Here is a 13,090-nt window from a genome sequence, read left to right as displayed (position 1 = left end):
TATTAAAAATAAGTAAAAAGGAAAAAAAATAGAACAGCTACCTTCTATAGTCAGTGTTGATGTGTTCAGCCAGGTAATGTCTGCCTGGAATAGCAGGAGCATCCCAGAGTTTCAGGTTCCGAGGTCTTTCCTACTCATGATCTTCTAACTGGAGGTACTAAAGACTGAATCTGAGACTTCCTGTATTCATAGTATATGCACTGTTTGGTGTGGTCACATATGCATCAGGCAAAAAGGGTAAATGCATCACAAAAAAACATTTGCATGTGCTAATTTATATGTACTGATTTAGAAATATTTACTCTAAACTAAATGGAAATGCTATAATTTCAGCATAGCGAGGAAGACTCTGACAGGGTGATCGTCAAATGGAGGACTCTTTCAAAGAGACCCTAGATCTGCTTTAATCTCTATAATGAGCAAATGTGATATGCCAAAAACATATTTCTTTAGCATTATAAAAAGAACCACAATTTTACTGTCATTTCATTTAGTAGACTTTTTATTCAAAAAAAGTTTGCCTAACTACATGAGGTAGTACATGTAGCTGAACAAAATAATACTGTGATGCATGTATGAAGAATATCGCTACTAATGGCATTTCGAAAGAAAGGCCACAACTATAAAGATAAAAAAATAACAGGGAAAAAACTATTTAACAGTTTTACAGTCTTACACAATACACTTTTCATAGAAAGCTTGATAATGTCACCATTATATAATTTCTCTAGTATACCACAATAGGGCAGATGTAATGCACAGGGCTATCTACCATAAATGAGATCAAATGAAATGGTGAAATAATGTGATAGTAATCTTTGGCACTGTGTCCCGCCCTGCAGGAATATGCATCAGATGAAGAAATTAAAGGTATTAGAGCCTATGTTACAAATTCCGTTATTCTGCAGTTTCACCATTTACCAGTACTATACAGGACAGTTTATGTAGTATGGGGTGTCAGTCTTACAAACAACCTTGTGCATAGTGAGAGCTCAGTTTGGTAGAGCATCTTAATCTCAGGGTTGGGTAAAAAGCTCTAAGTTGGGTGAAAAGATTCCTGCATTGCAGGGGGTTGCAAGAAGGGTGACACTTGTGTTTCCTTAGAGCTTTTTGGTTCTGTGATTCTATGTCTATTGTATTTCTGGGAGCTGATTTACTGGAGCCCAAATGAACTATGGTATTTTTCCGTGTATAAGACTAGGTTATTTTATTAAAATATTATGCTAAAAACTTGGGGTCATCTAATATACGGATAGTGGAGAGGTGTGACGAGCGATTGGTGGCTGCTGCAAGCAATATAATGTCTGCTGCATTTTTGCAGGTGATTGGTGGGTGCTGCAAGGTCTACTGGCTATTGGCTGCTGCGGCAATTGGACTGGAGATTGGTGCTTGCTTTCAGTGATCGTGCAGACGATTGGTGGTGTCCTTGATGTGCATGCGATTGGCTGTTGTGTTCCTACAGGTGAGCAAATTTCGGCAAACCCTCACCCCCACAAAAGCTCTACAAATCTGGGCAATCCCCACCGAAAAAAGCTCAGCAACTGTGGGCAATCTCCCCCCATTTTCTCTATATGGAGTCCCCCAAAAAAGCGAACACCTTTTACGGGGGGGGGGCGTCCTATACACGGAAAAGTACCGTATATAGTCTGTCTTAAACCCAGTTCTAAGGGTTTACTCAAATGTCAGTCTCACCAATGCTTGACACGATTATAGGATTTAAAACTCTTAGTTTTTAACAGGAGTCATGGGGCAATGCATATGGGGCTGGGACAGGGTGACAGAGAGGTGAAAGGTCCTTGTGTGCACCTGTGAGAGTGCTAAATTGACTCTGCCAGTGTACTCATGCAGACCTGATGTTGCTGCTGCCCTACTTTTACATATCATTATGTAAACAACAGCTTGTACCAAGCTGGTGGCATCTGATCCTGCTTTTTTTTAAAAAAAAAATTGAATTACCAACACGATACAAAAACAAGACAGTTATTATATTTTTAAAAATATACTGCTCTCAACCAGGATTCGTTTAACTGGCATTTTAAAAAGGTGGATCAAAACAGAAAAGTGTAAAAATGGCAAAATATCTCATTCTTTTGACTTTGTGTGTTTCTGCAATAATATATGTTCACTGCTTGCTTTAGGGAATTAGTTCCCCCTCCCCCAATTTTAAGCATTGAAAAATGATATATACAGTGGATATAAGATCTATCATAGATATACCTTTACAGTTAATGTTAGTGGCATACATAAAACACCATAATAATAATAATAAACACCATAATAATAATGTATTCAGTTTTGTTTTGTTTTTAAATTGTGGAACATTTATGAGCTTCAAACGAATTGCATAGGAATAAATGCTAAGAAAATATAGCAATATTTAACACAGGATTCAAAACAAGTTATTTATCATCATAGTTTTGCATATGCATTTTCCCATGTTTAACTTTACAGATTTTCCCCCATTAAGATTTACATGCAGTTAAACCGCTTTTCAGTCAGAAAACAGTAAATATATTCTGTACAGCAATATTACATCTTTATACAAACTTGAGGAAGGAAATTAGATGGCATTTTCTTTCTCTTCTTCCAAGCACTGTATTTAGCTTTTGTTTTTACAGTTTACTTGTTACCTTCAAACCACAGCAAACACTCTGAATGCCTTGCCTCCTGGAGGATTCTGTAAACTACAGAAGGGAAAAAGTAGTAACATTTCATATAGCTTAGTTTGTGTTTTAAGATCCCAATCTTACCAAGCACTTATTCTAGAGATAAATCTACCCATACATTTAAGCCATCTGCAGAAGCCCTGGTCCTCCCACCATCAGATGTGCAAATAGACATTCAGAAATTTCTATCTGTACTTCCATCTGTACTTCCAAATACTTTCTGCTGAAGTAAAACATCTAGTTCTCAATAAGTGCAACCCTTCCAGCAAAACACACACACACGCACACACACACACACACACACACACACACCAGGTCAATCTTGTGTTCAAGGTTATTACAGACCCATGCCTGACAGCATGTAAAATTATGATACAATTCAATAGCTTAGCGCTATCAAAACAACTACTAGGATCAGAAATCCTGACACACATTTTATGACATGGGCAGAGTAGGCCTAATGTCCTCAGGTTGGAAAGCCACCAGGGATGGATCTTTGCCATATCCTGAGCCCAACTAGCTCATGCCAGCCCGGGCAGAAGGTGGGGTTGCAGATTTTGTCATTATATTTACTATTTACCAAACAAGGCTGGCATAGCAGAGAAAAGAAAGATTGGATCCCTTGGGAAATCCACAAGGCACTGGTCCAGCTCATTTAGGGGCTTCCTACAGGAGGAGGAGTTTGGATTTGATATCCTGCTTTATCACTACCCTAAGGAGTCTCAAAGTGGCTAGCAACCTCCTTTCCCTTCCTCCCCCACGACAAACACTGTGTGAGGTGAGTGAGGCTGAGAAACTTCAGAGAAGTGTGACTAGCCCAAGGTCACTCAGCAGTTGCATGTGGAGGAGCAGGGATGCAAACCTGGTTCACCAGATTACGAGACTACCGCTCTTAACCACTATACCACACTGGCTTCTGCCCACACAGCCGGAACCTCCCCACCAGTAGATTCCTCTCCAGCAATGAAATCCAATGGATAGGCAATTGCACACTATCCTAACCACCACCCCACCACCACCATTCAAGCCATCTGCACTAGGGAATTGGGATAGTTCTATTATGCTCTTTTGCAATTTTACAAATTTAGTAAAACTTATTTTGTTGTTTATTTCTCCATGCCACCAAATATATCTTCTCTATACCTTTGCATATCTCTCTCATATATATATGAGAGAGATACAGACACCCCGACTCTTACACGGGAAGACACCCGAAGACACCAAAACCTGCATATATATATATATATATATATATATATATATATATATATATAGTGATTATTTACAGTACACAGCTATTTGGGGAGGTGGAGGTTGAAATCCTCCTGTGTAAGAAAACTTAGCTACCTACACTAAATAATTAGGGCACAATACAAAGTGAAACACTTCTGCTTTTAAATGCCAACTCTATCCCTGAATTAAATGAGATTGCACATGCTTAATGTTGACAGGATTTTGCTAATAAATTGTGGATATAAACATGTATACTTAGGCAGAAGCAAACCTGAAAATCCTGAAGAAACTCAATGCAACTTTCTTATCAGCTACTATGGTATTTGCTACTGGATCAACAACAAAAGAGTTGTTTTTATTCATAAGCAGCTTTTAGGGTTATGATTTGAGCTTACGGGAAACAGGCAGCTGCTTCTCCCTGGCGATTGCCATTGTTATACAACTCACGTCTGGTTAATTAGCATTAAGTAGAACACAACTATTCCAGGATTAACGTAGGATTGCAAAGAATGGCAGGTGTGTGCATGTAGATAGTAAACACTGGTCTTCAAAGTCACACTCTGTACCTTTCTGAAAAAATCCCATTTTGAAATGAAGCAGTATACATCCTTCTTTTATCCACTGGCATAACGTCAACAAAGCCCCCTTCATTCCGAATCACTCCAGCATGTATAGCTGTCCGGCAGATACTAGATGCCTAAGAAAATTAAAATAGAAGGGTTTTTTTAAAAAAATGAAAAATTGCAAATCAAGTGACGGAACTTTTATCTCTCTCTCTCTTTTGTGGTTTATGTAGCACCAGGGTATTCACCATCATTTTCTTTGGGGGAAATGTAGTTTTAATAAAGACGAAATGACCATGCATTGGTAACTATGAAAGGTACTGGGTAACTCATAGTCTGCATTTAACACACTTTACTAAACAATTATATATATATATTGGCCATAGTCTTACTGGGTTGCAGTACAGCCCCATGCATAAATAAGACTGTCTAAAGTACTTTAAAAGTTAGCATGAACATTTCATATAGTATTACAAGGCCTTGTTTTATTGCTGTGCTGTGAACCCTTTGGCATTCATCAGCATTTAACAGGTCACAGAATCTGAATACCGAGCTGCTTAATCATTTTCCTTCTTTCACTACTCAGCAAAATTCCAGATACTTACAACAGCATAGAATCAGTCTGCAAAGGCATGTTAAACACTTATAAAAGGATCTTTCAAGCCTTTATTTACATAGATATTTATTATTGATGACAGATGGAATTCCTGGGAATTTTACCTATTCTGCTGTAGAAAGTTATCAATGTGCTCTCAAATATATGAGGAGAGATGTGTGTATATAATTCAAATGGCAATCAGATTGTCAGCATAGTTGAAATCGTACACGACTGCAGTCACCAGCAGAAGGGCATGATCACATTTCTGGCACATTACTTGACAAGTACTGAATAAACCAATATTGCCAGAGTATTTTCTAACAAACAAGTGATGGTAAAACCAATAAAAGTGAGCCACGGAAACATGAATTTGGCAGCAACCATTTCTAGCTTATAAGACTGCTGGTTGTGCCTCATTCCTTCCCCAACATGATGCCCTCAGCATAGTTTGGTCTACAACTTCTATCATATTGGCTGGAGCTGATGGAAGCTGTAATCCAAAACATCTGGAGGGTACTGCGTAGTGATATAGCCAGTCACTACTGAGACTCCTGTTCCAGTGACATCTATGCTGGCTTGGTCATGTCCACAGAATGGAAGACGGGAAGTTTCTCAAGGACGTTCTCTACGGGGAGCTGGCTTACGGCACCAGGACAACTCTGTCTTCAAATATGTCTGCAAACATGACATGTAACATCAACCCCACCATGTGCGAATCCCTTGCAGGCAACTGCAGTGCCTGGAGACAGACAGTTAAGTCGTGTATCCATAGCAATGACCAGAGTAGTAGAATAATAATAATAATAATAATAATAATAATAATAATAATAATAATAATAATTTATTATTTATACCCCGCCCATCTGGCTTCCAACAAAATATTAAAATACAATAGTCTATTAAACATTAAAAGCTTCCCTAAACAGGGCTGCCTTCAGATGTCTTCTAAAAGTCTGGTAGTTGTTTTTTTCTTTGACATCTAGTGGGGAGGGTGTTCTACAGGGTGCCACTACAGAGAAGGCCCTCTGCCTGGTTCCCTGTAACTTGGCTTCTTGCAGCGAGAGAACCACGAGAAGGCCCTCAGCTCTGGACCTCAGTGTCTGGGAAGAACGATGGAGGTGGAGGTACTTCTTCAGGTATACTGGACCAAGGCCATTTAGGGCTTTAAAGGTCAGAAATGGGAGGAGTGCAGAGAGAAGAAACGCCATGGTGCATCTGCAGCAGCACAACTGGACACCTTCATCTGCCCTGGCTGCAGCAAAACATGTCTCTTCCACTTCAGTCTCTAGAGCCACAGCAGGTGGTGTAACCTTCCAATAGTTTGGCTCTACCCCCAAAGGCGCACTCCCCCATTGTCTCCCGAGGGAGACGGATGCCAACAGCAACTGAGACATGTAAGTGTATGAATGGAGCCACAGTCAGCTGAGGAGAACAGCCAGTCAGTGAAACCTTTCCTGATTTGGCTTTTCTTAGTCCGCTTGTGTTGTGTGGTCTACTTTCTGTTTGCAGTTCAACATTCCTCTTGACAATTTCAGATCTTTCCTAGCACAAAATATGTATTGCGGCCATGTGGCATCCTGAAATAGGTTTTAATTGTTAGGGTTTACCACATGGATACGGTATGTGTAAAAGTATCCTGTGACTGGAAAGAAACTGAATATATCTGAACTGTATGTATCTACAGTGGTACTTCGGGTTAAGTACTTAATTCGTTCCGGAGGTCCGTTCTTAACCTGAAACTGTTCTTAACCTGAAGCACCATTTTAGCTAATGGGGCCTCCTGCTGCTGCCACGCCGCCAGAGCACGATTTCTGTTCTCATCCTGAAGCAAAGTTCTTAACCTGAAGCACTATTTCTGGGTTAGCGGAGTGTGTAACCTGAAGCGTATGTAACCTGAAGTGTATGTAACCTGAGGTACCACTGGTTCAAGTGGATAAAACAGACAACAAGCAGCTTTGTAAACATAGTGTCTGTTTGAACTAAAAAATTAAATCAGAGAATCAATGTATATCAATGGATCTAAACTGGAAATGAAGCCACATATTTTTAATGATTCAATTTCCCACCTGCTAAGCTAGTATAAATAAATAATAAATAATTGTATAAATGCAATTATTTTACACTCCAGATTTAGAAATATGTTATCTTACTTACATCAGAATAAATTCTTGATCCTATCACTCGAGCATAGTGTGGATTTGCCTGCATGCAATTGTGAGGACAATAGAGCCTTGAAAATAGAAAATAAAATAAAAACATAGGCAATTATAACTTTTTCACATGTAAAGTACAAATTTTCAATCATTTCATCCAATGAAAAGCACACATAATGGAACAGTTTATGTTCATGCATTGCTTTGTTCTATTATATTTCCTGTTCTCTTGGTCATATGGGCTTTTTACACTATGGACTGCTTGAGGATTTCCCAACAATTCTGGCTTTGCCTTCAGTTCATAGTACTTGTACATGCTTCAGTGTGCACACAGAACTCGCTGTGTGAATAGAGAAGCTCATTTTTATGAATGGGGGCTCAGAGAGTTCCACCTATGTATCAACTACAGAGCAATCTGACTTAGTCAACATAAGGAGTGGTTGTGGTGAGCAAATGGCCAAATCCAAAGCCCTGCCAGGCTCCTTTTCCTTTTTTTCCCCTTTTCCCTTTCCATTTCTCCCCATAAAAAATGTTTTAATGGGAAGGAAAATAAATATGCCTGTTCCAGGATTGGCATAGTGGCCCCCATCTGCACCCTCAGTGTATGAACTTATATTCACAAGGTCCAGTATAATGTCAGCAGCCTGAAGTTCAATATATAAGGAAGTCTAATGACTCTAATATTTCTAGTTCAACATCACCATATGGTTTGTAATAGCCTTTCCCCTGCATTGTGATAGGAATGGCAATTAAACAACAGACAAAATTAAATAGCTTACCTTGGGCAATGTGTGGCTGGCTTGTAAAATGGGCATAATTGTTCCACAGTTGTTTCACAAGTGATAGCTTGCACTGAAATTTTAAAAAGCATACTCAAATAAGTGTTAATAGATAACATATACATTAATGAATGAGTAATGCTGTACTGTATTATCTAAATTAATGCTAACCTGGCACTTTAGAGACTGTGAAGGAATTCGCAGACTGGTATTTGCTACAATAAAAACAGAAACATAGCTATTATTACCAATATCCATATATTTGCTTTATGTATGCTCTCCAAAGTGATGTACAATGAAATCATAAAACAATTGCCACAAACATTTTTAATAACTGAGCAAAAGGGGCACAAATTAATGGGAAAATGGAACAAAAATATGTTGTTTGAATACTTCTACAACTGTGTAGAAATCCACTCTGCAAGCATCTTTCTAACTTATAGTGTAGTGTTATACATGTCTTCTCTGAAGTAGATTTCATTAACTTCAATGCATCTCATTCCCAAGCTTGAATAAGAATGCAGCTTTAGGTCTCTAAATAAATAAATAAATAAATTCAATGAGTCTGCATAAATATGTATTTAAGTGCTAAACATTTAAGAGCATCCAACACAAAGTCAAGTGATTGATTTAAACCTGCTGGAGAATCCTTAACTGTGTTGATTCAGCCTAAAGTTCCACAGACTGAACAAGAGATGGCAAAAATTATAATGCAGAAATTTTGGGGAGATGAATGTAGTGACAGCCAGGTTACTTCAAAAGACTGAGATAACTACTGAAGTAATTTTCTGATTACTATTCAAGGTTCATAGATACTATGTTAGAACATAACAGTAAACAGTGACAAGTATTATATGGTAAAACAAAATCTCTGCTCAGGATATATATTTTTATTTCACAACATTTATATATTGCTTGATTATAAAAGCAGCTAAATATGGCAGAAAAACAGAATTTACATTGCTTTTGATATATATATATATATATATATATATATATGGGACGCGAGTAGCACTGTGGGTTAAACCACAGAGCCTAGGACTTGCCGATCAGAAGGTCGGCGGTTCAAATCCCCGCAACGGGGTGAGCTCCCGTTCCTCAGTCCCTGCTCCTGCCAACCTAGCAGTTTGAAAGCACATCAAAGTGCAAGTAGATAAATAGGTACCACTCCAGCAGGAAGGTAAACGGCGTTTCCGTGTGCTGCTCTGGTTCGCCAGAAGCAGCTTAGTCATGCTGGCCACATGACCCAGAAGCTGTCTGCGGACAAACGCTAGCTCCCTCAGCCAATAAAGCAAGACGAGCGCCGCAACCCCAGAGTCAGTCACGACTGGACATAATGGTCAGGGCTCCCTATAAGCATATATATGCTTATAGGCTAATATATTAAAAACCTGAGACCTACCTACAACATTTGTGGCTGAATATTTGTATTTCTACTCACCCAATTGACTGAACTCCATTTCTATAGGATTTAATGAAATAATTTCTTCTTCCTTGCCTGGTAACATCAACCCAGCCACCATCGTTATCTAGGATGCCATAATGTATTGCAGCTCTGCAAATGCTTGATTGCTACGATAGAAAAACACAGAAACAGAAATTAAGATCCATACCCGAACAATTATTTCCCCCATGACATTTCCAAAAGGAGGAGCACCTCTACTTCAAAGCAAACTCTTGTGTTTTTATTATATTCTGGCATACTGCAAGTCAGTCATCTATTAGTCATTTTCAGTTTTATGCTATCAAAGGTGAGTTAGCAAATGATACCAGATATATTAGGTTGTGTCCAACTAAGTTCTACTCAGAATAGCCCTATTGAAATCAATGGACCTGAGTTAATCAGGTCAATCAATTTCAACATGTCTATTCTGAATGTGAAAGACACTGGATACGACCCAGTATGTCTGACTATACTTGTGAATTCTCTATGTGAGGTGCTAACTAAATCTCCAACTCAAAATGAGATACTGAGTGAAATCTCACCAAACAGTTATCCTCAGATATTTCTATCAATTTTAGCTTACTTTTTACTCAGTTCTGTTTACATAATGTTTTGTCAATGATAATGTGCATTAGCTAACCTCCTAGATAAAAACAATGTAATCAAATAGTGCTACAGTGAGTGTTAATTATAATATTTTTACCATGTCATAATGTACACTTCCAACAACTTTGGCACTGCTGTCCAAACAGCCAGCAGGACATTCATACCTGGGGGGGAAACAGTTTGATCTGAGAATAATGGCAAAAACAATGAAATTTAAAAATGCATGTAATCCCATGGATTCTGGATAAACTGGAAGGATGCCCTACCTATTACAAGTTGTTCCTTTGCACTGGTCCCTTAGCCGTACTTCACAGGAAACAATTTGAGCTGGGGGAGAAAGTGGCCATTATTATTTCAGTGTCCCACAGTGTTAGAGAAATCCAACAACAAAATGAAACTGGTGATAAAAATGAAATTGACTTACACATTTGTAGTTTGCTTATGACTTCATTTCTGTCACCATCATCAGATGCTGCGTGTGACCTTAATCGATTTTGTGATGAATCCTGAACATGTGACTGCTGCCGTTCAATCTCATTGGTTTCCATCTCTGGAGAGTAACGTCTTTCTGAACCTTCTGTTATAGCAAACAAATGAAACAAATGCCATTTTTTAAACAACAGTCAATTCCTGTGAATCAGAAATGGAATAGCAAGTATGTCTTGTAACTAGCCATGAGGAAGCCAAAGCCATCTGATGGAGGTCTACTTGGAAGTAAGTCCCACTGTATGGAGCTTGTGTGCATACAAATGCAGCTTAGTACTTAGAACCTCCAAGCCCTGCTGGGAGTAAATATCTCTCACTACAATTAATGGGACTTAAAAATGTTTAATACTGGCCGGCTTGTGATAATTGTTTTTACTATCATGTCACTAAGTGACGGTTACAAACAAAAGTAAATGTATTAGGATGCAAAGCTACTGACACAATGAGAGATTATCCTCTTCAATCTGAAGATAATGAACATGCATTGAAGAGGCAGCATCACAAGTACAGGCTTTTCCTCAATACACGTGGTTCATTATAATGTCTGTAGAGAGCCAGTTTATATTAGTGAGGGGTAGAGAGCCTATGGCACTTTAGATGTTGTTGGACTCCAGCTTCCATTGACCCCGGCCAATGGCCAGGTATGATGGGAATTGTTGTCCAAATACATCTGGAGAGCTATAGCTTCCCCGTGCCTGCTCTATGGACTCAGGAAGCTTGCAAAGGCAACATTCCAGATTACACAGAGAAAACTCTATTCAAGAACAGTTCTACGCAGGGAAGTTCTTTACTCATATTCTAATAAGTACATGTTGGTCAGCACTCCAAGTACAGTGGCACCTTGGTTTACAACCATAATCTGTTCCGGAAGTCCGTTTGTAAACCAAAACAGGTTGTAACCTAAGGCGCACTTTCGCCAATGGGGCCTCCAAAAATTTTTTGTTCATAATACGAAGGAAATGGGTTGTAATCCAAAAAAAGGTTGCAAACCAAGATGTATGCAAACCAAGGTACCACTATATGCTACATTTTATCCCCAGATAGAAAGTGTGAAAATGCCTTCTGTTGTGTTCAGAAGGTTCTGAATTAGAATACATTTAGGCTGCAATTCAATGTTTGCTGACTTGAAAGTAAGCCCAGTAGGATTCACTTCTGAATAGACATATATATGATTGCCCTGTTAATGAATTCATTGCATGATTTTTGGTCTTTCTTAAAAGATGGAATGATATAGGTGTCGATTTGCAAAAGCTTTTTGGTACAAATTGTTAAAGCCAAATATTCATTATGTTTTTCTGACCATCAAAGTCACTTCATGTGGAGTAAAAAATAAGAATAAGCCTTTGACCAACACATAGAATTCCCATGGAATCAAATGATCCCTTCCCTTTCCCTTAGATACCAAGAAAAGTGGCAGCAGATACAATTTAATTTGCTGAATACACACCTTTATAACAAAGATTTTCTCTACAGCCTCCTCCAAAACTAGGTGGACATGCAGAACATGGGCGACCATGCTTGTATGGTGCATGCCCCCACCAATTACCCCTAGGGGAGAAATGCTATTTAGTGAAATATATTCATGATAAATATTTTGTTTTGCACAGTTTAAAAGGTCTATCACTGACCTAATAAGGACACAGGCACTTGTGACTGTGAAACTTCCTCTCACCCAACTGGGGTGGTTGGTTCACCTGGACTGCTTTTTAGGGGGCACAAGTCATACCTCCTAGATGGTGCCGTAAGAGTGGCACAGCTATAGCTATGGCGACATGCCATGAATGGTAGATTTGCTTCCAAAGCATTACCCTAAATGGCCCTGGGGGCAGGGAGGGCAGAGACATGTATTCTCAGGCCTTAATAAGCTTTTGATATAGTATTTTATTGAGCTACAGGCACAATTAATGCATTTGGTAAGTAGGACAACGTGATCTATAGCTGCAACATATATAGCTAATCCCCAGAAACATGCTCAGAAGATTATCCTTCCTGCTGGTAGAGCCAAAGGTACAGAAGAAATTGCTTGATTTCACAAATGAGGGCTGAGGTTGATAACTGGCCAAACTGAGGGGTATTTTTGTCTGGGAGGGAGAAGTGGTGTTTGCTATTTTTCTCCTTATGGGAAATTTATGGCTGTCCCTCCACTATCATTCTGCCAGCACAGTAGCGCCATATCTCCCTCCCCTCCCAAACCCAAAAAATTTGGAGTATAGGTCTGCTCTGCCCATACTGTTCCAAAGCCAAGGAAGAATGTAGCTGAGTGCAGCCTTATTTAACACCATGCAAAATTACCATAATGCAGGTGAACTGCTGCCAATCAAATCCCCTCTAATCATCTGTTGTAAAATGAGCAGATTGTGTATATAAATGGAGCTGGCAGATTTTCGAGAATGCTTGGAATGTTGTAATTTTGGACTAAAACAGATTTAGGTTGGAGCTTGCAAAATTCAAAACGTGTTACCATTGCACTGGGTCAAAGCTCCACTAGAAACAATGCAACATATTACAGAAACTCAAAACAGAAAATTCAGTCTGATTTTTCTCTGTTACCTAATAGATTAA

General features: G+C 38.9%; 1 protein-coding gene across 3 annotated transcripts in view; it reads right to left on the bottom strand.

The window, feature by feature from the left end:
• Positions 1-484: 484 nt before the first annotated feature.
• The window catches only part of CRISPLD1 (cysteine rich secretory protein LCCL domain containing 1), a 28,001-nt gene continuing 15,395 nt past the window's right edge, over positions 485-13,090 (bottom strand). For all 3 annotated transcript variants that reach the window (XM_082233867.1, XM_082233869.1, XM_082233868.1), the window contains exons 6-15: positions 11,976-12,076; positions 10,467-10,619; positions 10,309-10,369; positions 10,140-10,206; positions 9,434-9,564; positions 8,164-8,207; positions 7,993-8,065; positions 7,215-7,290; positions 4,466-4,596; positions 485-2,684 (exon numbers count right to left, since the gene is read on the bottom strand). In XM_082233867.1, the coding sequence (XP_082089993.1) occupies positions 2,633-2,684; positions 4,466-4,596; positions 7,215-7,290; positions 7,993-8,065; positions 8,164-8,207; positions 9,434-9,564; positions 10,140-10,206; positions 10,309-10,369; positions 10,467-10,619; positions 11,976-12,076 (889 nt within the window). In that variant the 3' untranslated portion in view covers positions 485-2,632. The remainder of the gene's footprint in view (positions 2,685-4,465; positions 4,597-7,214; positions 7,291-7,992; positions 8,066-8,163; positions 8,208-9,433; positions 9,565-10,139; positions 10,207-10,308; positions 10,370-10,466; positions 10,620-11,975; positions 12,077-13,090) is intronic.

Source organism: Podarcis vaucheri (assembly GCF_965113315.1).
Source record: "Podarcis vaucheri genome assembly, chromosome: 8".
In the NCBI taxonomy this organism is placed as follows: domain Eukaryota; kingdom Metazoa; phylum Chordata; class Lepidosauria; order Squamata; family Lacertidae; genus Podarcis; species Podarcis vaucheri.
Note: the sequence above shows the minus strand (reverse complement) of the source record. Positions and strands in the feature narration are given on the sequence as shown.